General features: G+C 41.1%; 1 protein-coding gene across 2 annotated transcripts; it reads right to left on the bottom strand.

Moving 5' to 3' along the window:
• Positions 1–12,388: 12,388 nt before the first annotated feature.
• Positions 12,389–27,644, bottom strand: KCNIP1 (Kv channel interacting protein 1). 2 transcript variants are annotated; one of them, XM_010017637.1, is made up of 8 exons: positions 27,507–27,620; positions 25,833–25,859; positions 21,867–21,936; positions 18,971–19,041; positions 16,847–16,954; positions 16,010–16,114; positions 15,403–15,465; positions 12,622–12,669 (listed from the first exon to the last, which is right to left on the bottom strand). In XM_010017637.1, the coding sequence occupies exons 1-8, from the start codon at positions 27,606–27,608 to the stop codon at positions 12,622–12,624; spliced, it is 594 nt and encodes a 197-aa protein (XP_010015939.1). In that variant the 5' UTR covers positions 27,609–27,620. The 2 variants fall into 2 exon arrangements, with proteins under 2 accessions (XP_010015940.1, XP_010015939.1); XM_010017638.1 differs by lacking the exon at positions 25,833–25,859 and having other exon boundaries at positions 12,389–12,669; positions 27,507–27,644.
• Between the last annotated feature and the right edge of the window lie 203 nt (positions 27,645–27,847).

The following is a 27,847-nucleotide window of genomic DNA, read 5'->3' on the forward strand; positions in this document are numbered from 1 at the left end:
TGGGAGCAGCAGCCATGCTGTAGAGCTGCACCCTTTTTTTTCCCCTCCTTGGTTCATGTTGTACTCATTTACCCAGTCCCTGTGCCCCTCTCCCAGCTCATGTGGCGATCAGCCTCTGGCAGGCGCTGCACAAGCGTTAAGATAATCCTTCATCTGCTAACGTATTCCCTAGAAGACATAGATCAATTGACAGAGTATTATAAAGCCTTAAAATATTAATGCCCTATCAAGGACACAATTTCTCAGGGCCTAGGGACTCTTCCATTATTATAAATTATGCCCCAGCCCTAAATAAATTAACTGGATAAATGTTTTACCATGAATACAAATTCCCGCTTAGGGCTTACAAATAAATTGATTTAGAGCTGTTCTGTGAGGAAAGATGAGGTGTTTAAACTTGCGAGAGGCAGGGCTAATATTCATTAGTGAAGGCATCCCTTTCGGAAGGGAGGGGGAAATCCTTGGAAAATTAAGCAGTTGTCTTTTCTGACACTGGGCTGCACAGTTCCGTTCTGCTGATGCACAGATCTCTGCTCAACTCCCAAGGCAGCTCCGGGCTGAGATCCCACCAGTGGGGACTGCGGGGTGCCAGGAGCAACAGAGGGCTGGTGCTGGGCCAGCAGCGCTGTGGCGGCTTGATCAGAGCGTGCAACAACAGTCAACAACAAGTCACCACCTGACAGACTTCATCTGCATTAGCCACTGCCCCGAGCATGGATTTGGCCAGAGGAGCTCTTTGACTGGCTTCTGTGGTCATGACCATGTGCTGCCAGTACTTGGGTCACTGGGACCCCCAAGTAGTGGAAGCTGATCCCCAACCAGCATTGCAGCAGCTGCTGCCCCGGGGTGCAAAGCACTCTGAAAATAAACTCTCTGGGGTGCTGCCTGCACTGGGGGATGCTGTGAGCTGCTCACCAAGCACGGGGTACTGCCTTTCAGACCTGAAAAACTGCTTTTGTGCTGCAGCTTACTCAGCCACTGCTTACTCAGGGCTAGATAACAGGAGCAATGCTTAGTGTAGACTTTTCTGTAATATGCCTTTAACACAAAGAACAGATGCTAGGCCAGACCCCCATGCTGCTGTCCTCCACTGGCCTCCAGATCACCCAAGCTTCAGCCAAGACCATATTACATACACGCTGTGGCATAGCCGGGTTTCATCCATCTTTCTGCTTGGAATCCTGCTGTCTTCTACTTACAAAGCCTGAAAGACCCTGCAGTTCACAGGGAGGCCTTGGTAAATCTTCAGCCTTTGCAGGCGCAATTCCCAAAAATATGAACCACACACAAGCCCATTTGTCATCCCAGAACCCTGTCAAAGCAATTGTCCTCTTCATAAAGATGATTCGGCTGTAGCAATGTGAAAGCCACCTCATCCTATTTCATTAGAGCTGTATTTCACACCAAAGGCCCCTGATGTTTCCAGAAGAGTATTACAGCTCTGCGTCCCTTTATAAATCTCTGAGCTGGCAAGATGAATCCAGAGTAAAAGCGGAGTAATACCTTGGCTGTCTGTTTTCTCCCACTGTTTGCATTTTTGGCTAGAGAGTTTTGGAGGTTACACACACAGAGACTCGGCTTTTGCTGTACACCACAGTGTAGAGCGTGTACTAATACATCACTTCAGAAATGGCTTTCTCAAGTGAGCATAGCTTTGCTCTACCTGCACTGCACCCCGGACAAGTGGTCTGTAGCACCAGGAGGTGTGCAGGTAACCACAACTGTGTTCCCACTTGTCAACAGCTGCCTGATGTTACAGCCTGCCCATGGGTGTCCAGAACCACATCCACACCTATACCCACACTGAAATAACACAAAACACTTCCCCCAAAAGACATGTTTTAGCTCAAACGTGAATGGATACCATCTGCAGATAGTAACCAATAGAAATACTATGTGGAAGAGAAAGTCTATATCTTTTGTCTGTGCTCAGATATCGCTCTATTGAGATTTTGATTTTTGCTAATCAAAGCACTGTTGTTTGCTGATTAAGAGCTCACGTGACTTTCTCCACCCTGGCTTGTGAAGATCACAGCATACCTCACAGAGACCCTTCAACACAGGGAAAGTTATAAACAGCTGCCTTTGGCAACCTTGGCCAGAGATGGCCGTGGCAGCAGCCTTCTCCCCTTTGTTGCACTGCCGTTGCATTCCCACCAGTGAGCAGTTGGGCCAGGAATGGCTGCTTTTGTGCTGTACTTTTTGCTACAACATCTGACTTCGAGGACTAGGGTGAATGTAATCCCAGTGACACATTGACAGAAGGGAGAGTGAGCCCCATGTCCCCAGGACTAAGCACTCGCTGCTGTGCCTGCTACCACAGGGCCCTTAGGTACCCAACGGCACTTTTGCCACCACTTCCCACAGGTGGTCCCCAGTCAGGAATATCCCCCTGCCACAGTTTCACCACAGGCCTCACACTTCCCAGTTGTACACAGTCAAGGGCATGAGACATCCTATGTGCTGGCCCCACCACCCTCCTTCATCCAGACACCCCGTGCAGAGACTAACAACACCCAGCACCTTATCATTAAATGTAGGGCCACTTGGCTCTTAAGATAACGAAGACTGCCCAACAATAACGCTTTTCAAAGCAGTTTAGCAAAAACCCAGGTGGGAGCAGTGACCTCCCAGCTCTGTGCAGCAACTCCAGCTTCGGGGGTCCCAGTGAAGTGCCATCTCTCTGCGCCCCTGCTGCAACCTCCCTCCCATCCCTCCTATGTGTCTTTGGCTTCCATGTGCAGGCAGTGCCCCAGCCCTGTGCTGCCACCAGCCACAATGTCCACAGTGCTGGCTCCATGCCTTGGGAAATTATTTCTTAATAGGCTCATCTCTGTGCTAGGAAAGGACCAACGAAGGGATGAATAATTTATCAGCTCCAGCCTGGCATTAAAACATGCTTGCTGCTTTGGTTCTGCCTCCCAAAAACAGAACTGCTGGGCTAGAAAGTGCAAATAAACCAATCAGCTCGATATATTTATTTTCTGTGGCTCTGCTTTGGGTTCCTGGAAGCTTGGAAGAGCAGCGACACCCACTTGTGCTACAGAGAGAGGTAAAAGTTGGGCTCTTGCCAAAGACTACCTGCAGAGTGGAAGGGTAGCCCTGCACACAGGCAGGGCAATGTGTGGGCCCGGCTACAGCAGAGACCTGGAGCCAAACATCATCACATCAAACAGCAGTATTTATGCCCCATTTCAGCATTTAAAGCTACTGTCAAGTCAGAGCCATTGCATAACTTACCTTCCTCGATTATCTAAAAGAAATGCCTGAAAGACAGGCTAGAAAGAAGAGGCAGAAAACTGATGTTGTGAGAAAAGAAATCATTTTACCTGTAGATTTATTTACAGCAAACTCTGTGACTTGAAGACCGTGTCTACAGCAAAAAAGAAAATGAAAATTTGTGATCAGCACCCTGCTTTTGGGTGAAGTGATAAAACAGGTATCAAACGCTCAACTAGACCCAACGCAGCTCTGTGCCATCCCGTCCAATCCAACCCCAACACTCTAGCAAGAGGTGTACCCAACACATGGGAAGACAGAGACATCCTCCAGAATAAGAACAGGCTGACAGAGGGACATGAGCTGCTAAGCAGTGTCCCAGGTTAGAGCAAGTCTCTGTGCTACTTCGAGAAATTTAGCAACTGCTCCATCCATGCCTTAGATGGATTAGAAATGGCAATAATAGCTCCTCACATGGTCTTCTAGGGACCTCTAAAGACAAAGATTCATGGAAACGTTTTTCTGCTGATCCTTTCTTATTTTGACCCTCAATCACCAGGGTTTGTTGTCCTTTTCTCTGGTCAGGTAAGCCAGGTGCCTCATCTTGCCTTGCCCCTCCTATCTCAAGCAGAATTTATGCATCACAGAATAGGTGATAGCTTATCTTTTTATCCAGTATTTAAAACCCTTGCAATGTATGAACGCTTTCCGAACTGCCAATGAATGGAGGCACAAGGGCCATGGTCCACTGCCATTTTTAACTCCTCTCAACGCACTTGGGCATCCCTGAGCCAACCTCACAGCACTTTAATGTCCAGCTCTCTGCAGCACCTTACCTAACTCTGTAAATTATTCATGGAAGGTCTTTCTTGTAAAACACCCTTCAGGCTCTACCTGCTCTGTGAAAAACCAGTAATGCTGACAAATTCTTTGTCATCAATACTGTTTTGCTCTTAAGAGATCTAACATGCCAAAGAAACCCTATTCAAGTAGGAAAAACCATTCTGGACTGATCCCAGGCATTTTCCCAATCTGAAACCCCATTTAATGATTTCCATTATGATGTTGCCCGTTACAAACTGAAAATATCATTCTCTGTGCACATCAACAGTGCTAATGATCACACCTCGACTCTTGCAGACTTTCCAACTTTGGTTTAAAGGATAAAATTCAAAACTAAAGAGTAAGTAACTTCTTGTCAGATAGAATGAATCTGGGTCCAAACTATCGGATGCTCAGTTTTACGTGTCAGTGTTCTGCTTCTCAAGAGCCTAGTCATAAGAAGACATTTTATATTATTATTTTTACTATTCAAGAATAATTATTCTTGGTTTATGTTATTTTTGAGCTGAGGCTTTCTGGATACTAGAAGATAATACATTCCCGTTATCCATGTGGGATGTGAAAGAGGCAATGTGCGCCACCAGTAAATGAATTAGAAAGTCGATGAACGCCTCACTTGAGTCTCCTGCCCTCTGTTACACATCGAGTCCCCATATTTTCTGTTTCTGGATGAAACAAAATCAGGTGGAAGAACCACCTTGAGTTTCACAAGTGTTTATCTTTATCTTTAGCTTATAAAATAAAAGTAGTGGTAAACTTTTCACCAGAAAGACAGCTCTCAAGACTAAAGTTGTGGCTTAGCCACCTAAACACGCCTTCTTTATAGTTATTGCAATACAGAAACATATTTTGTGTGAAAAATAGTTCCAGCTGTTAGAAGGGATTAGGCTGTTTTCCTTTATCAGCACAACAGAGCAGTGTGGACAAACTCAAAGGGCAACTGGTGTTATTCTGTGAATGAGGAAATACTTTTTTAGCTAATTTACTGCAGCCTGAGGTGAAATATTAACTTAGCTATGAAGTATGGTGGGATGTAAAATAGCTTGAGCAGAAATATTCTTAGGCTGTCTTTTCAGAGCATGAACTTTGAAGTCTTCAGAACTGCGTTTGAATGGTATATCAACACTCACCTTTCATTTTTATTTATGTATTCACTGAAATGTTTACCTTTGGAGTAGATTATTATATTATGGAACTAAGGAAGAAATTTTTTATAATAGAGGTTTCCCAAAGAACTATGGAAATATTTTGAAGGGATAAAAGCCAGTAATTACAGATTCACCTTCAGTTTTACTTTTTAAAAAGAGAAAGAAAAAGTCTTACCAGCATTTACATAGTTCAGTATATGTTACCTGCAGAGCTCCCTGCTTCTTCTGTGTGTGACTTAGCTTCCCACAAGCTCTGGGTGGGAGGAATATCTTATGTATCTTGATGAAGCAAGTTTCAGGCTACACATCTCATGGTCATTCTTGATCTTTAAGATGTGTCAGAGACATTTTCACCAGGGAATGCTCACACGGAACCAAAACGGAAATCCCAGAAAGAAGAAAGAAATCTGACATTTTCATTCGTTGTTATTTATAGTTGATGTTTGTTACAGTATAAAGTACATCTAGCACCAGCACAAATAAAATGATGAGCTGCTGTTGCTAAAAATCATTGAAACACCTGAGAGCTGATGACCTTTGGTATGACACTCCTCACTCTCTGACAGATGGAAAATGTCTAGTGTCTTTAAAGCCCTATTGCCTATTTATTGCTAAATCCATGGAACAGCTGATCATCACACACCCCTGAAGTTGTGTGGCATCTGGAAAAAGTACTGACTAGTACGGCCCCAGTTGGTACCCTCGTGATCTGGCAGAACACAGGAAAACTACGAAGTGACTGTGCTCATGTTATAGCTATGTATCTGTTACCAGTGAATGCATGCACTACATCAGAAAGGAGATAGCCAAAAGGAATAAAACTGATACTATCGTTCAAACACAGTGTTACAGTTTACGTCTGTTGCCACATTAAAGTGGTTACCCCATCATAAAAATGGCTCAAGAGAGAAGCTGCACCACCACCCAAAATACCCAGCGCAGCTTTTGTTTCAACCTGGCAACCTGGTGAATTGTAGCCATCATTCAGAGCTGCTGGGCTGCGCTGTGTGGGGACTCAGCCGCACATGTTTTCTAACTGCTTTTCATAAGCAACCTTGACCAAACAACATAGCCTTTGGTTCCTGCTTTGCCAATCAGGTACTGCAGGAAGCAATGCCAGCACTGCCCTAGAAGAACAAATCATTTTCACTACAGATTCTTGTACTAAATCCTTTAGTAGATTCTGTAGTCTAAATTCTTCTCCTTCACATGCCTCTGCCTTTGAAGACTGCTTTATTTTTAATGCATGACATTTTGCGGTTAAGAAAACAGTACTGTACTGGGAAAGTCAGACTTTACTGATGTGTGCTGATGTCTTCTGGAGAATTTTGGCAATTATAAAATCTGTACCACCACATTAATGATGATACTGGATATTTTGCCCAGCTCCATGCAGGTAATGGGGTAGCATTCAGAGATACCTCGAGCCATTGTACGGTTACACCCTATATATTCCCCATGGAAGGCTCATGCCTTTACTTTTTATTATACCAATACTCGACTATATGAGAATCAGATGTCTTTCGAGTTAATTCCATATGCAGTGGGTGGAAGCTGAAGGTTTGGGAACTCTTCAGTATTGCCTCTCACTAAAAACAAGGACGAGACTAGCACACACAGGTGCCCATCTATCAGTGCAATAAAAATACCTAAGAGTGAAACCATAGAAGACAAGCTAAACAATAGCTATTGCTCTCCTCTTTGCCAAGTGTTAAAAGGAGAAAAATCCCAACAGAGGAAATACGTTTGACCAGCTCTGTCACATATTTGCGTTATCCCTGCTGTCTAGCCACACTGGGCAGGGGTTTGTCTGTTTTTTCACCACTCTATCGCCTCTGGCCCCTTCCTCAGAGAACTCTATCCAACTATTATTACCTTTCTGCAAACCTCCACAAGCCATTTTCTTACTCCATGAACTTGGAAAGAAGGAATAGCTAATGCACAAGTACTCATCTGCTAAGTGAAAGACAGGTTTGATTCCAGCTCAATCAAAATTACCTCCACAATTAAATGGTTTTTTTGAGCTCCGCATAAACGGGGCACAAGGCAGCACCTCTCGGCCTCACTGGGAGCTCTGGAGATACTTACAGGAGACGTCAAGCTGTTCAGATACAGTCAAAATAGAGATCATACAAGTATAACAAACACGGTACCAAACCCCTAGTAAAGCTACAGTAAATGAACAAGTACATCTCTCCTTGTCTATTAAAGTTTTGAACATGGCTTTTACTGTAAGTACAATTACCTGAATGTCTGTGCAGCGTAACACCAATTTCTGCAGTGATCTTCTCTGGCTCTGGAGAGCAGGGATGTTTGAGCCCTGGAATGTCCTTTTCACAGGCCCTAATGAAATTTGTTGAAAAAGTTTCTATGAACAGGTGAATAAAAGTCAATCTAACCCTAAGATTGTAAAAATTATTTATTTTTTTTTAATCAACACTTTCCGATAACGTTCTAGCCTGGAAAATTCTGGATCAGCAGTAACTTTTCACAGGTAGTTTAACCAAAGACATGACTGATATTATTAACAGTGCTCCTTCCAACCTCGATCCTTTACAACATTACCATACCTGCTTAAGTGCCATAAAACCAACAAAAGTGGCAATATAGCTTTACCATTCTTACACGTCCCACACGTCCTTCAGTCATAGGCAGATGAACGGGAGCTGTGGCCTGGGCTGTAGAGACATTGGGAACATGGTCACAAAAGAAAATGTGTAGCGTAGTGGAGAACCCAGCAAGTCAGGTAACTCGGAGAGGGGTGTTCAGGCTAACCAGAACATCCTCCTTATTCTTTAATGATTTTTCTCAATTCCTGGCTCTGGGCTTAGATCAGAAGAGATTCCTGTGCGTGAAACATTGCTTTGCTGAGCTGCAACCGTATTCCAGTTTTCATGACAGCTGGCTGTGGCTGCTCATCCCAACAACTTTAGAAGTGTCCCAGGTTTTAAAGGATATGATCCCTTCTCAAGCCTCACTTTCCCAAGCTGGAAAAGCATAACCGTGTTTCTCTGTCTCTGATGCATCCTCCGGCCATGAATGCAATAGAACAGGACAACTGATACTTTCTGCTTGTGCACAGAAATAGATTTTCATATGCCACTATGTCCAGGCTTCTTTCTTTCCCAGCTTTGTTGGACCTGTTTGAATAAGCAAATGTTACAGAATGAAACTCACAGTAAAGAAAAAGCTACTATTGCATTCAAAAGTAATCTTTTTCACTGGATGAGCTGCAGCTTATGTCCCAGTTTCACTCTGCCGTGCTCTAGAGGACCTTCCCAGAGATGCTGTAGGGACAGACCACATCATTGCCAGAGCATACCTGCCCTCTTCAAACCATGGGATGCAAACAACATAGGCAGCAGCATGAGCTGCTCAGCCTGCAATGGTGACAGGCTAAGAAGGAGAATAGCTCACAGTGGTAACTAAGACTTCAGATAATCACTGAAGCAGACCTGATGTTGATAAAAGGACAAAAAGCATACGCACCTGCTTGGTGAGCCAGAGTTCACTATGCCTTGCAGTACTTTCAGAGCTTGTCAGAGGTGCTCACCAGGCAACTTCAATGCCTTTTCCTTGCAGGGACAAGAAGAAATCAGGTTTGGTGTCTTCCATAAGTTGTTTTCTAGAATAGCGCTCTCTATTCTGGGAAGGCTGGTGCCTTGGTGGCCAAGGAGCACAGGCCACAGGAGTGGCCAGATGGGCAACACGGCTTGTTTAGGCACTGGAGTGAAATCAATACCACGTTCCACACAGACATCTTTATTTTCACGTTTCTGCACGTATGCAAGAGAATGTTCTTTTTCCTGGGATGTAATGACAGACACAGATCCTACAGAATGGAGCTTAGCAGATTTTTATAGGTATATAAAAATATATACACATATATAGTTTTGCAAAATTTCTTCTGCGTTTCTCCATGTGTCAGAAAGGATGTTTTTAAAACAAACCAATTCTAAAGGGACAATGTAAGGTTTTTGGGTTTTTTTTGCTAAAATAAAAGAGTTTGCATTTTTCTTCAACTCAATGGGCTTTTCTCCTGGTTTTACTTCAGCAAAAATGTTGAAGAGAAAAAGCATGCCTGTATATTTATTACTCCAAGATACTATCGGAGAAGCAGGTAGACTATTTTTGAACTCATTTCCACAAAGGCCACTCTATCACGTGCATATCAATGCACCACGTATCTGTATCACTGAATCAGTGATGCAAATAAATCTTTAGTGTATAAAAGTCATAATCACAGGACAATTCAGCAGTTTAAGAGCCTCTGTGAAGATAGGTAGGTGTTTATGAGACCTGCTTTAAGTTTCACTGTATATTTTCAGCCTGACAGTGTCCCTTCCGAAAAAAGTACATAACTTAAGAAAGTACATAGTTTAAGAAAGGACAGCCTCCTACAGGTATTTTCTTTTTATTAGTAAAACCAACATTTTTAAAAGTCATTCAACAGAATTTAATACAAATTGCCATTAGAGAATAACATTTGTAAAAGTGAAGCTATACAGCGTTGCTCTATTATAACATGGCTTTAGTTATCACAATAATATATTTGCACATTTTCCTAGGTCTTCCATGGTGTGTGCCCTCCATGAAGAAGAGGATTTTACACTGCTGCTACCATCTTATCAGAGGTCACCCATGGACACAAAGATGTTTGTTCTCAACATATGGTGCAGTCAGGCAATGCCAAATTTCTGCCCACAATGCTTGAGCCTTAGGATATCAGCACCCCAGATTTAAAGGTTGATTCATTATTACTCACAATATTGCAATGTATTCAACGTAACATGAAAACAAATATCAACAGTAACAAGCATGTTACATGTTTTTTGATCAATAATCACACTCCCATTTTTTCAACAGATTGTTGGCTTAAATTCATGTTAGAAAGTCTTTTTTGTAGAAAATGCTGGCCTGAAGATACAGAATAATATTTGTCACTAATGAAACTCTCAGAATAATGACTCAGAGAGTATTTAAACATTTACTGCTTTGAGGACATTTACACAGCTATTACTGACAGAGAGTCTACCTGTAACTTAGAAGCCAGCATAGTAACTACCTTCCATAGACTGGCAAGAGGATGCATGAAGGCATAAGATTAAAATAGCATAGTGTATTTTATTTAGAAAGCCATAGTAGCATTTGCCATAAATATTGCAAGACCCATTTATGAGAGAAAGTACACTTTGCAAGTTTATAAACTAACATTAGAGAAAACACAAATCCTAAAGATGTGTCTGTGCAGAGAACAACTCTCACCGTCTCAGGATCTCTGACGTCTGCTGATTGCAGCACAGATGCAATAGACATATGTGCTGTGCCTGGCAAACCTGGAGGCCTGCTCTGCACTGGTGCATTCCAGTGGGATCAGAGTAAAACACAGGATAATAAAAACCTTACATTTTTATAAATTGCCTAGTGAATAAAAACTAAACTGACATTATGAGACAACTGGAGAACAAAGCTGCTCTCACAGCATTGCACAGCTTCTGTACATTGCTGGAGTTGGTCTGCACGGTATCTTTACTAGGGAGGAATTAATGTTATTTTTATGAAAGGCAGCATTCAGGGTAGGCCAGTGTCATTTTTCTATTCATGTAATTTCACACATGAATAGCACTTTCGAAAAGGAGTGGGCAACTTGAAGAGCTAAAAATTACTACAGAAAAGTGTATGCAGGAGCACAGTAAAAGGAGAAGAAACTATCCTGGGCATTAGCCTAGCTTTACACTAGTAGTGATCAGACCTAATTCTACCATCAGGAATACTTCAACAGATTACATTTTTATAAAATATAACGCTACAGAAATGAGGCATTTTCTGTATTTTGTAGCATAAAAAGCTTCCACTTCTGTAATTTTTAAAATATATCTTCACCACTCTATATGTATATATTACTGTATATTTCTAATATAGTATCTGATGTAATAAAAATATTTTCTTACTGGATGCGATCGATGTAGGACTACTGAAGGGCTACTTTGGGCTTTTCGGCAGCTGCAAAAGTTGGCTCTTCCTTTCTTACCTCTAGTTTCTGAGCCATAAATCTGGATACGACAACAGCACTTTGGTGTGTCAGCTTTAAGAGCGTTCTGCAAAGCAGGCTATGATATGTTAATCAGCTGACAATATACCGGGCAAAATCCAACCACATGATTCTTTCTGTTTACTACTTAAAAAGCCCAACTCACCAATTCAATGCTTACTTGGCATTAACAAGTGAAAGAGACTTGTATATGTTATGTAATTGTCTTGTTGAAAAAAAGCTGATTCTACAGAAAATGTTAAAATATCCAAAGGGACGTGTCCAAAGGGACAAATGGCAGCGGGTTCTGAGACTAACATCAACTAAGTAGCTCCGAATTAAACTTAAAGGACACAGTGCGGAAATACTGATGAATCATCTGCAGGAAGCACTAAGAAAACTGGAAAGCTTAAATAAATCCATAAAGTGGGCAATGCCATATTGTAACATTCAGTGGAAAAATGCAAACATTCGAAAGATGAACCTAGAAAGCATGTGCCAAACTACACCAAAGGGACCATAACACATGACCATGGTGCTGCTGAGATGCACTCTAGAGAATCGCGTTATGTTTGTTCCACTACTTACTGAACCGCAGCAGGGTGGCTGGTACCAGAGCAGGTATTCATCTCCCTTACCAGACCTTATAAACTTGTATGGTCTTGCAAGAACTTAATATCATTGAAAAGAATTTGTTCTGTAGTTAGATATTTATAGGTGTAACATATGGTTTTTCTTTTCTGGCTCACCCTGGTAAGAAGATCCTCAGGTTAATGTGGTCAGAAAAAAATTCCACGGAACAGCATAGTGGCAGCAGTGAATGTGAGAAAAGAAGCAGAGTCTCTGACGACATGGGGATATTGGCCACATGGGCTCTCTGCTTAATATCCTAGGTATATTTCTTGTTCTTTTATTACTATTTTTACAGACTGCCCTAGAAGATTTTACTTTTGTCAAAGCAGATTACTGGCAAGGAATACACAAAACATTTTGCCTTACAGTTATGTAGACAATTTCACTTGCAATAAATTGTTGCGTAAGCTACTAGCATGTGTTATCATAGGTAATCAAGCTTGCTAGATTAAAAGCAGGACTTGTGACTAGCAAAAAACACTATATTATTCATTGAAATTTGAGCAGCAGTTCTCTCTTGTCAGGAGTTATTAAAATAGTCACATGCTTCCAAAATGAAAAGAAGGTCCACCGGTGTCCCCTGGGGAGAAAAGGTGGGATCGGATGCTTTCAGTTGCTATTTGTTTGTACACATCATACAAAAGTCTCACACACTGAACATGGCTTAATCGTAAAAAGCTTTCACCCAGAACGGAGATCTTTGTTAGTCAGAAAGTCTCTGACTCCTCCAGCTCTCATCAGGTACCGTTACATCACGTTCTCGAAGAGCTGTAAGGATCGCATGATGTTGTCATCCTGAAAACAATAAGATACTTTTACAAAGGCAGCACGGACAAGAGTGACTTGTAACTTAGCTTGACACGGGCAAGATCTGCAGCTGCTACTGCAGATAACAGCCTTGTTTTCATGTTTTCCATCCTTGATGAGCTGGAATTAATTCAGTGATTGCGCCCTGATTCAGCAAAACAGTTGTTTCTGGCACCTTAGTCGGTTTGAAGCAAGCAAACACAGGATCGTCTCATAAGCTTGATGTTCAGCATGGGCTGTGCTTTCTGAGGAAAACTAGAAACAGCATTGGGCTGGTTATTCTGTGGATCCTCAACTTCCGTGCCCAACTCTATTACATGGACCTTGAATTTACAAATATGCACACAGCCAACACATGTCAGAAATTCAGACAAAACTGAAGGTTTTGAACTAATCAGCAAGCTGTCTTGCGGGATCACTTCATTCCAAAAATACAACCTTAAACCCAAAATACATGGAATCTCAGATCTCTGATGTTCCTAGACCCAAATGACAAATCTGAGAGACACACAAGGGAAATACCCGATTGTTTCTTATTAAGTCTCGAAACTGATGATTCCCAATCTCCCAAGAATTAAGTTTTTCCAAAATTTAGAGTAATTGTTTTACTGTGACATGAAAATAATTTTCCTCATTGCGCAACTTAAGAGATCTATTACTTCTCCTTCCTCTGCATTAAGGCTGCTTTAACTTAGTTCTAACTTTTGGTGGGCATTAGTACAAGATCTCAACTTGCATGGGAAATCACTCAACCTCTCTAAAGCAATGCTCGAGTTCATTGCTCATGAGCCATATTCTATGAGTTGGCAAATGTAAGCATTATAGTCCACTTGGTTTTGGGTTCCATAAAAAAAGGACAACAAAATATCTAGTGTTGCAGGGCTTGCTCCCATCTACCAGGAAATCACAAGTGACAGTAGTGCACAGTCCCTAGTACACGTGTGTCAACAGCAGGAACCAAGTCTAGGGTAGAACATTAAACAAACTCAGAGTGAGAATTAAAGCTGCTTCAGAATTGAGACCACTAGTAAATTATGAATGTGAAGAATAACACAAAAAATACAAAGCCAAAATGAAGTTAACAATAAGGAGGGATCAAAAATTAACTGAAAATAATCATGCATCTGCTAATAAGGATTTCACCACCTGAAGTCCCTGACTTGAGAAGTAATTTGGATGTTGTTAGAGCCAGACGACACAGAAGCAACAGGAAAGCAAACTTAGCCCTCCACAGTGAGCATCTGCCCATTGCTCAGGTATTGTGTACAGTTCTGGTGTCCTCAACATAAAAAGGACATGGAGCTACTGGAGCAAGTCCAGAGGAGGCCACGAGGATGATAAGAGGACTGGAGCATCTCCCGTATGGAGACAGGCTGAGAAAGTTGGGGCTGTTCAGCCTGGAGAAGAGAAAGCTGCGTGGAGACCTCAGAGCAGCCTTCCAGTTTCTGAAGGGGGCCTACAAGGATGCTGGGGAGGGACTCTTCATTAGGGACTCTAGTGGTAGGACAAGGGGTCATGGCTTTAAACTTAAACAGGGGAAGTTTAGATTAGATCTAAGGAAGAAGTTCTTCACAGTGAGGGTGGTGAGGCACTGGAATAGGTTGCCCAAGGAAGTTGTGAATGCTCCAACCCTGGAGGTGTTCAAGGCCAGGCTGGACAGAGCTTCAGGCGACCTAGTTTAGTGTGTGGTGTCCCTGCTCATGGCATGGGGTTGGAACTAGATGATCTTAAGATCATTTCCAACCCTCACTATTTTATGATTCTATGATTCTACAACAGAGCTGCCTGACTGCAGAGCAGGAAAGAATTTCCAGGGAAAGGAAAACACATGAGAGCAGTTTTGTGATTCTTTACACCAGTGTAAACTTTCCAAAATGCAGACCATTATTATACTTGTTAAATAAATCTCCAAGCAAATTTTCACACTGTTAATTTTAGCCTAAGAAAACTATTTGCCCACTGCAAGTAAATGGTGATGCTAAAACATACCACTTACATAAAAATTGTAAAACTGTGGTGAGGCACAGGGTGCCCAGAGAAGCTGTGGCTGCCCCATTCCTGCAGTGTTCAAAGGCCAGGTTAGACTGGGCTTGGGGCAACCTGCTCTAGTGGAAGGTGTCCCTGCTCAGGGCAGGGCGTTGAAACTTAAGGTCCCTTTCAACCCAAACCAGTCTGGGATTCTATAATACAGCCAAACAAATGTATGTAGTTTACAAGAGAAATTATTACCAAAAGATAATAATAAATGTAAAGCATTGCTGTGATTACAGCATTTGCTTGGAATGTTTGTCCATGAAAACATCAAAAGGTTTTAGAAGCCAGAGCTGCAATCTAGGCAGTCCCAGCAATATGGTGTCTGATAAGGTCATCCATGGATAGTACACAAAAACAGTGTTAGCCTCTTAAAAAAACCAAACACCCCCTTCTATGGAAAGGAAAAAGACAAGTACAAGGAAAGGACCTAACGCAGTTTAAGACTGTTAGCAGTTTTTTGTACAGTTAGCTATCTGCTTTTCTACAGAATCAGGTGCTCCACTTCACTCAGGAAAATAAAAGAAGAGCCAGACAGGATTCACAGAGCACCAACAGAAACTCAATTTGAAGGTTTTTTTTTTACCTGGCACCTCGAGCAGCATTTGTCAAATGCTGTTTATCCAACGGGACATGCAGATACTGAGGAATGGTTTAGACCTTTCAGTACAATTAGAATTTTGTCCTTACCTCCTGACACGATTCAATAAATTCATCTAAAGTTACAACACCATCTTTGTTTTTATCCATTTTCTGCAAAATAAAAGAAAAATGAAATAATTTTTCCATATCTAGGACTGCAGTTAAAGTACAATATCTTTGTTGAAGCAACCTGATTAAATCTAAGGCACTTTACAGGCTTAGAGTAGAGATTCAGTGTCATTGAGTAAATATGTCAACAGCTAAGGATTTTTTACTCTGGCAGTTGGAGCACTTTTGAAGAAGTCTCCAACTATTCCTTCCTTGCCATACACAACAACTTATTATGCCATCTATTTAATCACTGCCTCAACAAACAGCACCCATAGTCCTTTCTCACTGTATGGGAAGCTGAGAGAAGTGTAGAGTTTTCAGCCTTGCTGGATATGACACCTATGCAAAAGATTGGCTTTAAGAGACACATGAGATACCTACAGAACCAGGAAATCAGCAGACACTGTGGTGTTAGGCTGAATGGCTGCTAGGCTTTATTTTTGAATATATCATGGGACACAGAATTGAACTTGGGCTAACTTTATTGTAAAGTGTATCAGTGGATGGTTCAAAAGTTAAGAAAAACACATCAAAAATCAATTACCTGGAAGAATACTTCTACATGCTGCCTTGGTGCATCTTCCTTGAGCACTGGATATGTATACTTTCCCATCATATCATAAATTGCCTTTACAATATCTGTCATTTCCTGCAGTAGTGCAGCCAGCAACAACACAAAACCAAAGTTAATAGAAATGCTAGCACAATTTTACTTTTTCCTGCTCTATTCTCCACCTTTCTCTTCCTATTACAAACCAGCTCAGAGAATGCCTGTACATGTGCTTGTAAACAGATGTATCACCGCACACAATTTCAACTATAAACAAGTACTTCTGACTGTGGCATAACTTGGCCATAACCTGGTTGGAGGCTCCTGCAGTGCTTGCACAAGCTGCCACACAAGTCTATGAGCAGTGCCAGTAACTGTGAACACTCCAGGTACACACAGCATTTTGACAGGACAGACCAACAGTATTTGCAACATAGTCATTGTTACCATGCTCAAAACCAGGATTCCTACAAAGGGAAAAAAGCAATACCAGAGGAGAAGATAAAACGATGTGACAACACCGTAAAACCCTTTTGACTCAGCCACCAGTAGCTACTGTGACCACTACCCTCTCCTTCAAAAAGTTTACATGAGCAGTAGCTCATAGACTTAAGTAGGGTTTTGCTCCTGTCTAAAGCCACTATAATATAGGAAAATATGTCCACAAAATCATGCATTATAAGATCACTGTGGACTTTCTTAGATATAGATAAATGCGCACATCCAGTCTGAGTTGTATTTAACGATCTGCATATAAAATTAACTGTTGTCTGTAAAAGAAACCGGTTGTCCTCTTCAGAAGTCACCCTTGTTTATCACGAACAGCCTTACCTCTTTGTTTATGTAGCCATCCTTATTTATGTCGTAGAGGTTAAATGTCCATCTTAGCTTTTCATGAGCAGTTCCCCGTAACAGAATGGATAATGCCATCACAAAATCCTGTTCAAGGCAGTGTTAATTTCAAGAATATCCTTTCAAGTTATTAATTTCAAGAATTTTTTCAATTTCTAGTTCAGCTTCTTTATATAATGCCAGTCAAAAGACATATTTCTTAGGATATCGATATGGCTTTCAATCTCTTCTGAGATTCCCTTTTCCAAAATGTGTCATCTCTGACTGAACTCAATGGACATAAATGGATAATGGACATCATAGCCACTAAGATACCCCAAGTACTGTCACATTACAAAATGTGTATGTAGTACCCATTCAGAAAAGAAAAGCAAAGTACTCAAAAGGCAGCCAGTGTAAAAGCATAGCTTATGATACGGGATAGGCAGCTTAGCAAGGCTGGAAGGGCAGCAGACTTAAAATCTCCTAATCCTGAATAGAGGGTTGTGGAAACAGCAGAGGATTAAGAACTGGTGCAGTCCAAGAGAAGTAGACTTAGATCCTAATCTTGAGGACAGTGGATGATCCGGCTCCTCAGACTTAACCAAGTGTGGGACAACGTGCTCCAGGCCAGAAGCTAAGACACCTTTCTTGCTAGCCATCCAAATTGATCATGGTCTAAACTGTAAATAGTGCTTGGATGTAAGCATGGAAAATACATGTATCGTTTTTAAGGGCAGTGCCAGCTGTTCTAGCGGTCATTTCCCTTCTGCAAGGAGTCCTCCCTCTCTTGACACTGCCTTGTTAAACATAGCTGGGCCGTGAACGAGGAAGAAGATGGATTCTTACTTAAAGATCTAGGGTGCTGGTGAAGAAAGGCAGAAAATCCATCATTTTTTTACATGCCCACCTTGAGAGAGTTGGAGAGATCCCAAACTCCTCCAACACAGTGAGCCTCAGATATTGTTCTCTGGCAAAATCCTTCAGGCTTAACCAGATGCCGGTCCCACCACTTTATACTCAGGCTGGGACTCACCATCTGAATTGTACTTTCTTGTTTACAGCAAAGTTATGGCTTCCAATAACTTTATTTTTCATACTATATGGTGGCTCAGGCATTGCAAGCAGTATTGCTGCAGAGAGTCGTTAGTACAGTCAGAGCTTCAAACTAACAGAGCTATACAGTTGACGGTACGTAACTTAATGTACTTAATCCTTCCTATGTTATCTCCATTAGCTCTGCTTGAGGCAGCTCATCACTTAGAAAACTTTGCTCCTTTTTACCAAGACTCAGAGGAATTCAAATTTGCTGAAAAGCACGAAAAATTACAAACATCTTTATGTTTGACAACCACTAAAGAGGCAGGTTTGCCAGGAAGGAAAGTGCAGCAAGTTTTTTGAATACTCATCTAAGCATTTTCCTCTGGCTCAGTCTGTTTAAGTTTCTGGAAGATTTTAATGACCGAGTAGCTGCTATATGCAGAACTCCCACCGCGGCCGTCTCTACAGAGGCCATGGTAATATTCCCATCTAACATTTGATAAACGAAAAGTGTTCTCAGTCTTATCTTGAAATTACCAGATTTTTGACCTTTTGGTACCAAATGCAAGACTGTCTGTGATTTCCAGTTTTACGAACACAGTAAACTGTATTCAAATCTCTAAAGATCATTCTTTACAAATCTGTGGCTTAACATATCTTTTTGCTGCACTCTTACATCTATGTGTGTGAGCTTGAAGTATGGTTATTTCTAGCTACAGCAACAGGCCTTTTAGTTGAAGGGTGGATTTAGTTTCCATTTTGTATCAAGTGTCTGAAAAACTTGTTCAATATATCAAATAAACTTAATCCTTATTCCACGAATATACTAATACACTAATTCAGACATGCACTGCATGATGACTGCATAAGATACAAGATGTTACTGGTTGTCTTTGACGTCCAAATTATCTGTGCAACTCTATCTGCATAAAGTGAATCAGGTTTTAAAGTATCAACTGATTTTAGTCTGAAACCTCTATGCATAAGCCAACAAATCCTACTATTCTACAGTGAAGAATGGCTGGAAATGCTTAAAAACTAAGAATGGGTAAGGGGCATAGTAGGAATATGCAAAAGAATTACCTCAAACTTCACTGAGCCATTTTGTGCAGTGTCGAAAGCATTGAAGAGATAATGTGCATACATGCTAGCATCTGAAAGACAAAAGGATACTCATTAACACAACAATTCATTTTAATACACTGAGGGGTCTAAACAGCATTCACTTTGCATAAAAACCAACCTTGTAGCAATACTATATATTCTATGAAACAATAAATGTTAACATGGACTTGCATAATTCCCATGTCCTTCCTTAAGACAACCTTTAAAAGTAAAAACATTTATTACTGTAGAAACTATTTTGTTCATGAGGCTGGAGCTCATATAATGACAGTGTCGTGGTTTAAGCCCAGCCGGCAACTTGGAACCACGCAGCCGCTCGCTCACTCCCCCCCTTTTCCTTCCTCCCCCCGCTCCCGGAGGGATGGGGAGGAGAATCGAAGGAATGTAACTCCCACGAGTTGAGATAACAGCTCTCCAGTAACTAAGGTATAATACAAACCACTACTGCTACCAATAATAATGATAAGAGGAATAACAAGGGAAAAGGACACAACCGCTCACCACCCGCCGACCGATACCCAGCCCGACCCGAGCAGCGATCTGGGCCTTCCGGGTAACTCCCCCCAGTTTCTATACTGGGCATGACGTGCTGTGGTATGGAATACCCCTTTGGCCAGTTTGAGTCAGGTGTCCTGTCTCTGCTTCCTCCTGGCTTCCCCTCCTCTCTGGCAAAGCATGAGACTGAGAAAGTCCTTGGTCAGAGTAAACATTACTTAGCAACAACTAAAAACATCGGTGTTATCAGCATTGTTCCCAGACTGAAAGTCAAAACCACAGCACTGCACCAGCTACTAAGAAGGAGAAAAAATGACTGCTGTAGCTGAACCCAGGACAGACAGAAAACCCCAAAATAATCCAGAAGTGTCTCTTGGGTAAATGGGATGGTAGCTTCTAGCTGAAACACAGCAAACGTACCAAAGAGGGAGTCCAGCATGTGTGCTGCCTTCCTCTACCTTCCTGCTTTGTGCAGAGAAGATTCCCAGACACTGGCCAACTTTGGCAGGGTCTGGTTCCGCTAAGTTCAGTTTGGGTCCTGAGTACTAAAAAGCAATCTCATCTGAGGTATTGTTTTGTTCTTTTGCATCTCAACCTGCTGATTTTAGCAAATCGTTTCTGTTGTGAAGTACGATTTCTCTGGCCATGTGAAGCATCCAGAAAAGTGCACGGAAAAATATTTGCAGGAGGAATACTGTCATTTTTAAGAGAAGGCTTCTGAAATAATAGCTCCAGAGTTAGAACGCTTATGGAATAGTCAAAACCGCAATTACGCTAAAACATGAACTACAAAAAATTAAACTAGACTGTCATTATCAATAGAGTATCATAAAATACTAAATTCCTTATATTATTTGAAACCCAATTAGCAAAAATGAAAACCTGTCAAGGACAGGTCCCTCTGTAACAAAAACATCACAAGACGGGGATGAGGCTGCACAAAAGCTGAATAACCCATAGATGCTTTACTAAGTATATGTGTACAAAAAAGCCATAAAAATGAAAAGGTGTCTGAGGCATCTGAATTCTTACAATTTGTGATACTAAGTTTGTACAGTTTGGAAGCCATCTGAAAGTGCAAAATATGAAATGGCATCTGTTGCTAAACTGACATATTAATCATTAAGGAATGGGCATGTTCACAGCCATGGTACACGGAAAAAAAGAAAAGAGGAAGTGTATGTTCCTGACTGTTATTCAGACATGGGAAGGAAGAATTCACCCGCGGTTCTTAGTCTTCCTTTGGTTAAGTAGAAGCACAATATATATCTATAAATACATTCAGACCATACTTAATGTAAACTTTTCATACGTGTGTACCTTTGAGATCACATACATTGTGAAACATAAAAATGGTAAGGTTTATCTTGAAATTTAGTTTAAAAAACTCACTAATTACCTTCTGCAAGTAAATGCAAATGTACACAGGCTTTTATAGAAACTTCAGCCACCATGAATAAAATGAATATATTCCCCAGCTACTATAGAGTGGAATATAGAACCATAGAATCATTTAGGTAGGTAAAGCCTTTTAACATCATCGAGTCCAACCAATTAACCCAGCACTGCCAAGTCTGCTTCTGCTGCTGTAGCTTGAGGCCATTTCCTCTTGTCCTAGCCCTTGTTCGTCCTCTCAGGTAGTTGTAGAGAGAGGTAAGGTCCCCCTGAGCTTCCTTTTCTCCAGGGAAAACCAGCTTTTCAGAAAGCCTCAAATACTGAATCTTTTACTAAAAAGCTATAGTATACCCACACAGTATATTCAGTTTGAATAACATATAGATTATGATGTTTTTCAAAGGTAAGAATATGTTGACAGTTTTAATACAAGACTTTGATATTTCAGTATATGATACCACCCTCTTCTCGGTCACACAAACAGTAAAACAATCATTTAAGGTAGCTAGAATTTCACACATCAACTAGCTAACACTTTAAGTATTTTAGGAAGGTTTTGACTACTTTGCATGCCAAAATTAGGACTGGAACTCTTCTGTGCAAGATACTACGTGCACAGAAGTCCAAAGCAGGGGAGCGAAGACACATGGGGGGGTGATTTAACTGCCTGCCATCCAAAAACTCAACATAAAACAACCCATCAATCTTCAGGTTCCATTTGAGGCTTGGGGAAAAAAGGGGCAAACTAATGTGGATTTGTCTCTTCCTATTAAATAAATATTCAACTGGCCTATGTAATTTTATTATCTTGATGTTCAGTTTTCTCTTTAAGATCCTGCAAAGTTTAAGCTCAATTCACATTTCTCACACAGACTACCTACAGTTGGTTTTTGCTGCCAGCTCATGGTAATGAATTTTAAGGCTTGCTTCAAGAAACCTGACAGATGCAAAGTACTCTGCTTACCTCCATGAGGAAAAAACTGTGCATAGATCTGTTTAAATGCTTCTTCATTAACAACCCCACTAGGACATTCCTGTTGGAAAAACAAAAAGAAGAACTAGTGTGAAGAAAAACACCCTGCTAATTTCATTTGCAAAACTCTACAAGCCCGAAGAGAGCACTTCAACAAATGATGTTGCTATTCTCCCAGTGCTCTGTGCAGCTGGAGACATCATCACTCCCAGTGCAGCTTCATTTCATGGTCTTGTTTCACCTTTATTAACATTTCTTAACAATATTTTCTGCATTGTTAATCGCTGCGTTATAGGATAACCAGGAAAGGCAACTCATGCCTTATTTATATGATGTCATAACTTCTATATGATGTCAGGTGAAACTTCTATCATTTAATTACACATAATGTTAGTGCCAGCTAACAGGTCTGGGTCTGATACCTCCACCTATATGAATTTATTAATCATAGAATAGTTAGGGTTGGAAAGGACTCTTTTTCATGTTTTCATCAATGCTAAGACAAATCGAGACCGTTGGCTAACCCTGGCTAGTTTTTTAGGCAGCATATCATTATTTCCTCCCAGACTTAACGTCTAAAGTAATAGAAATTCGTTTAAAAGAAAGGCCACATCTCTGTGCAAACCGAGATGTTGTGGTAGCACAAACAAGCTCGTGAATGAATAGAAATTAATTTGGAAGAACACACAGCTGCTCAGCCTCTGCATCCAAACACGCTACTGCCACATTACACTACCTGGAATGTTCCCTTTATTTCACATGATGCTCTTGGGGTGGAAATCTCCCTAATCTCCCTATAATTCTGTGCTTGGAGGGAGGCTTGTGAGTGCTTTTAATGGCCCTAGGCAGGCTTGCACAGCAGGGCAGACACCAGCACTGCTCTACTTACTCACTACTGGCTGCCCGAAGCTTATGGAAGATGCAAACAGTGTGTGTTGCACCCTGCACAAGACAGAGAAATGCTGCTTCTGGCAGCACTACAGGTTGTTGAATCTGAGATGATTAACCTTAGGAAGTCTAAGAAATGCCTTTGAATTTTTGACAGAAAAAGCTGGAGGAAGATTCAAGTGTATGACTTATGAGTTCCTTAGATACTTTCTAACAACAAAAGGTCTTTGATAAGAAATTCCACTGTGAGAAGACTACAAAGGAAAAGCAGCATTTTTCCCAGCCTGTGATCTGCCGGTATCACCTGCTGCTGGGCATTCCTGAACCACGGAAAAGAGCAGAACAAGAGAAATCACTTTGTACTGTGCAACTCAGGGAAGAATGGAGGGGTACTTCAGGCAGTTCCTTAATCACATACCTGTTTGAAATTGAATTAGCATGAGTAGATTTGTGTTCCTTCCTCCAATGCAGAAATCCTGCTGTATCTTACCCACTATGGTATTATAGGTAAAAATCCTTCAGTGATTTGAGAAGATTTGACCTAAATAAAGGATAATTCGTTGCTTGAAAAGCCCAGAAATTTTCTTTTTAAATCTTGTCCCGACATGTACTTAGTGACCTAGAGCTAGTGAAATATCCATTACCTGGCTGTGGCCATCCCTTCTCCAGCGTCAGTATTCAAGGCCTGTTTCAGGGCAAGAGGCCAAAAAGAACTGGAATAGCTAAAGAGAGGGGCTGCAGGGCCAGGCCTTGTGTTTTTATTTACAGACTAAACTAACAAAACTTCCTAATGCTCTACAGCAAAACTCCTGTTTAGATGAGTATATACAAAATACGTCAAAGCTCACAGTAAAACAGCCGGTGACAATTTTCTTTGTCACAAAAAAATGGTTACTTTTTCTTCTGTCTGTGCCAAATGTGGTGAGTACAAATCAGAGCGTTTATAGAAGTTCTCTGTATGCTTTCCAAAGTAGTGGAGTTCCTTCTGTCTCTTCCACAGTATACGAATAGCCTGTGTTTGCCAAGAACCCCGTCTGCCCTCAGAATGAAGCTGAACATTCCCCTTGCAAAGGCAGGTTTCTATGTAGCAGTTTTGGCACTTAAGCCTGATTAAATTTTCTCAATTTCCACACGATGTCTGGCTTTTGATGCTCCATCTGGAAGCGAAATGAAAAGTTTACAGCAAGGTTTGAAGAGTGCTGGGGAGAGGCAGAGCGGATATTGATCAGCCAGCTTGCCTCTTTGTAACTGGATAGTTTTCAGGCACATATGTTAGTTCCAATTCATTTGCACTTAATTGATTACAATTTTATTTTTATAAAAGCCAAATAATGCTCAAGAGGCCTCATTATTTCTCCAGTACTACTGAATTCAGCTGACTCTGAAGAAATCTCCTTTATGAAGAGGAAAAGGTATATCTGAGTGTCAATGTAATCTCCACTGACGCTAACAAAGCCTTACCCGTTCATGAAAACATCCTTGGCATCATGGAAAAGCAAATTGCTCCACCATAACAGCCTGACTCCACTGACAGGGAATATGAATTCAGGTAAACATCTCTCATTTATTGCTATAACCTATGAATCACTTCTTTAAAACAAGAACCGTGAGTATTTGTTGTATTGCTATGCAGGGAACCAAGCCCTCATTTCGAAGACATACTGACATTGACAGCATAAATTTTGTCTTTGAATCTGCCTCTTCAGAACTCTTAACTCTTTTCAAATACGAAACCACGAAGGCCTGAATCTACATTAAAAAACACCAAAAAACCCTAAAAGAAAAATCAAAGAGAAGTTCACTTGCTGTTTTTTTCTTCTGCTGGAATCAGAAGAAGTGCATCCAAAGATGTGCATTGTGGACAAAACAAGGATCAGCAACAGAACTGAAATGGGGCTAACAATAACCTGCTTATCTGTCTCTTCTCTCCTGGCTTTGCCAGAACATGAATAGGGATACTCAGGGGTCCATGTTTTGATAAGCTAGAAATAGAAAGTTAGCTGACTACAGAGAAATTCTAACTTACTTCCCCTTCAGGATCCACCTCAGATTTACATCTCTATACATTCACAGATCTCCTGTATTCTGTTGTTCTTGCCATGTTCTCCCAGTTTGGAAGTATTAGAATATTTATATCTTGCTCATATATCTTGCTTCAGTCTCCAAAAAACTTGATTTCTTACAGATGTTTACATGTTCATTAAATTTGTTAAAATAGTCACACTGAAGCAAGGCAAGAATGGCTCCAATAGCCTCTCAGTTATTTAGGTTGTCTGTTTCCTGATTATTTATTAGAAACAACGCTAAGAACTATTTCTCATAATAGCAGGGAAACCCCCAAATTGACGAAAAAAAAAAAAAATCCCATTCCTTTAAAATCCATGCACTCAATTACAGAGAATGTACGTAATTTGAAACAGGGTCCTAATGACAGGTATTGAATTACTGAGCTCAAACCTCTGTCATTGTTGGTCACTTCATTAGCCATCAATTTATCAGTTTTCATATTAAAAATAATTTCCTGATCTCCTCCATCTCTTCTGTAACTGTTCCCTAAATTTTACTCTGGGGAGTAGAAACATCCTTCTAATTCCAGTGCTGTGTTGATCTACCTTTAGGCAAACATCATCAAATCTGTGTTCACAAGCATCAAACCCTCAGCTCCTGTGACTGCAGCAGGGCTGAGCAGGGCTTCATTCTCCCTGTGCCTTTAAATGGTTTTGTGATTATCCAGGTGTTGCCTCATGATTAAACAGGACCTGTGCAGCCACAAAGAGCAAGCAGTAATACAAGCTAGAGAGAAGAAAAATTACTGTATTCCCATAGGGAACTTGAATCTCCAGATGGCACTTTAACATTATCCCAAAAAACAGATGGTGTGGTACAACAGCAAATATGGTACAACAGCTGAGTCAGTTTGCCTGCTGTGTATTATTACTCATCCCATTTAAATCATTATTTACAAGCTGCGAATGCTAAAGCATGTCAATTTAAAACCTTGGATATTAAAGCTTCATTCATACCATGTAATAGCAGCAGAAGAAAACCAGGCTGCTTTGTATTAACAACCTGATACGAGACAGCAGCTTGTCCACGCTGCATATTAATACTAAGACCTTCAGTGAGGTTTAGGAAAGGGTTTGGGTCCTAAGTTTCCTAGAATTCATGCCCTGGAAGATAAATGCCTCTACACTGCAAAGATATAGAAGAATTGAGAGGGGCAAGGGGTAAATCTCCTAGGTAAGGAGAGAGCTGCATAGCTAGTTCCTCCAGTCAGCATGGAGCAGAGCTCTCCCACAATGGTATCCCACCAAACACAGCAATAGAGGAGGCATTTCAGGATCTTAGGAAAACACAGCAGTAGTAAAGAGCTCTCACTGTAGGCAGTCATGTCATGTCAAATGTTATGTTAGCCTGTCAAGCTCTCTCAAAAGCCCAGTGATTTCTTGCTGACCTGCTATGTGCAGCAAAGGCTCTACAAATACATGCACAAAAAGAGAAGTACAGAAAGCTGAGCTGTGTCTTGGACCTCTGAAGTGAGTGGAGAAATAAAGGCTGAAACCACCTGACTCCTTGGCAAAATCAAATATATTTTGAAGATGTGGTTCAATGAAACTTCATAAAAAAGCTCAGCTTTTTCTTGGGAATGGACTTGTTTTTCTCTTTCCAAGAGAAATGTCAGGATTTCACTGTGGCACTAACTGAAATGCTGGAGCTATCCTGCAAGACAACTTAAAACCCACCCTTTGTTTATTGAGCTGGCTTAATACTGCTCTATTAGTCATCATAAAATATCAGCTTGCACGATCCACCTGGATGACTAAATCCAGACCCTCAGGCTACCTCAGGCTCCATCTCTTGCAATGGTCTTTCAGGGCAGCAGGGATGGTATGTAGCACTGAGCTGTTGCCTGTTGATGACACCACTGAACTCGTCTGGTCACTGCTGAGCTCTGATTTCATTCTCATTAGTATTCATTCTTCAAGGTCCATAAAGCATGTGCTCCATGCAGCCTCAAAATTCCCCATTAGTTTCTATTTATTATACATCCCTAAGAGACAGCAGAAGGTGAGTTGGAAGCTGAGGCTCTGATCTGCAGCATCCCTACTACCAGGGAGTATATGGCTGGTTGGTAACAAAGGCGAGTACAGTGTTGTTCTGTGCACACAGATATGCCAACTGACATGGCTCCTTCTCTCACCTCAGTCTATAGCCTCTCTCTCTCTTGTCTCCTCAGTCTTGATACCTCTTTACTATTGATTTCTTTTTGCCTCCTGCCACTTCATCTTACTCTATTTAAGCAGGAGTGGTAGTACTAGTGCACTCTAGTACATCCTGCTAAAAGAGCAAGATTTCTGTGTCTAAAGAAAGAATGCAAGCAAATCACAGGCAACAGTACTGCTCATACTTGAACATGAGGAAGTGACAGCAAGAATAAGTATCTATAAAACATTTTCAGGTTATCTTTAAGTCTGGCCCAGTTGGGGCAATTGCAGTGTGCTTAATGACGTTTGGGCAAGAAATTGAAGGAGAATATTATATGCTGAGTATTCATCCAAACCCAGTTTTATTGCATCATTACTATTAGAAGCAGCAGCAGATTGTGCTCATTTTGCTGTGGTAGGGGAGATCTAGCACAAAACTGCAAATGTTTAGCAGGGGAATGACATGTAACGCAGCTGAGCAAAGGAGGCCGTGGGAGACATACATACTAGACTCAGGTCAGTGCAGGATCATTCTTACATTTTTAAATCCTCTGTAAAGTACTTGAAGTTCTCTTTTACTGAAATTGGTTTGTGCTTCAAGCTGTTCCAGTCCTTCAGGTCTATGGCACACTGTAGTCATTTCTAATTCATCTTCAATTTTATCTGAAAGAGAAGACACAAAAATATGTATTTTAGTTGTTACCTTGCTCTATTAACATGATGGATAGTACAGCCTGGATTTCAAGAACAATAGAGAAAACCACCAATAGAATAGATCTGTTAAAAGGGTTTTCAACCTCTTGAAAGCAAACGAAAGCCGTATAAGTAAAGCAATAGCTCCCATTTTACAGGGCTGCCAATTAGCTCCCCTTCCACAAA

Source organism: Nestor notabilis, unplaced genomic scaffold, assembly GCF_000696875.1.
Source record: "Nestor notabilis isolate BGI_N333 unplaced genomic scaffold, ASM69687v1 scaffold7407, whole genome shotgun sequence".
NCBI classification, from domain to species: Eukaryota; Metazoa; Chordata; class Aves; order Psittaciformes; family Psittacidae; genus Nestor; species Nestor notabilis.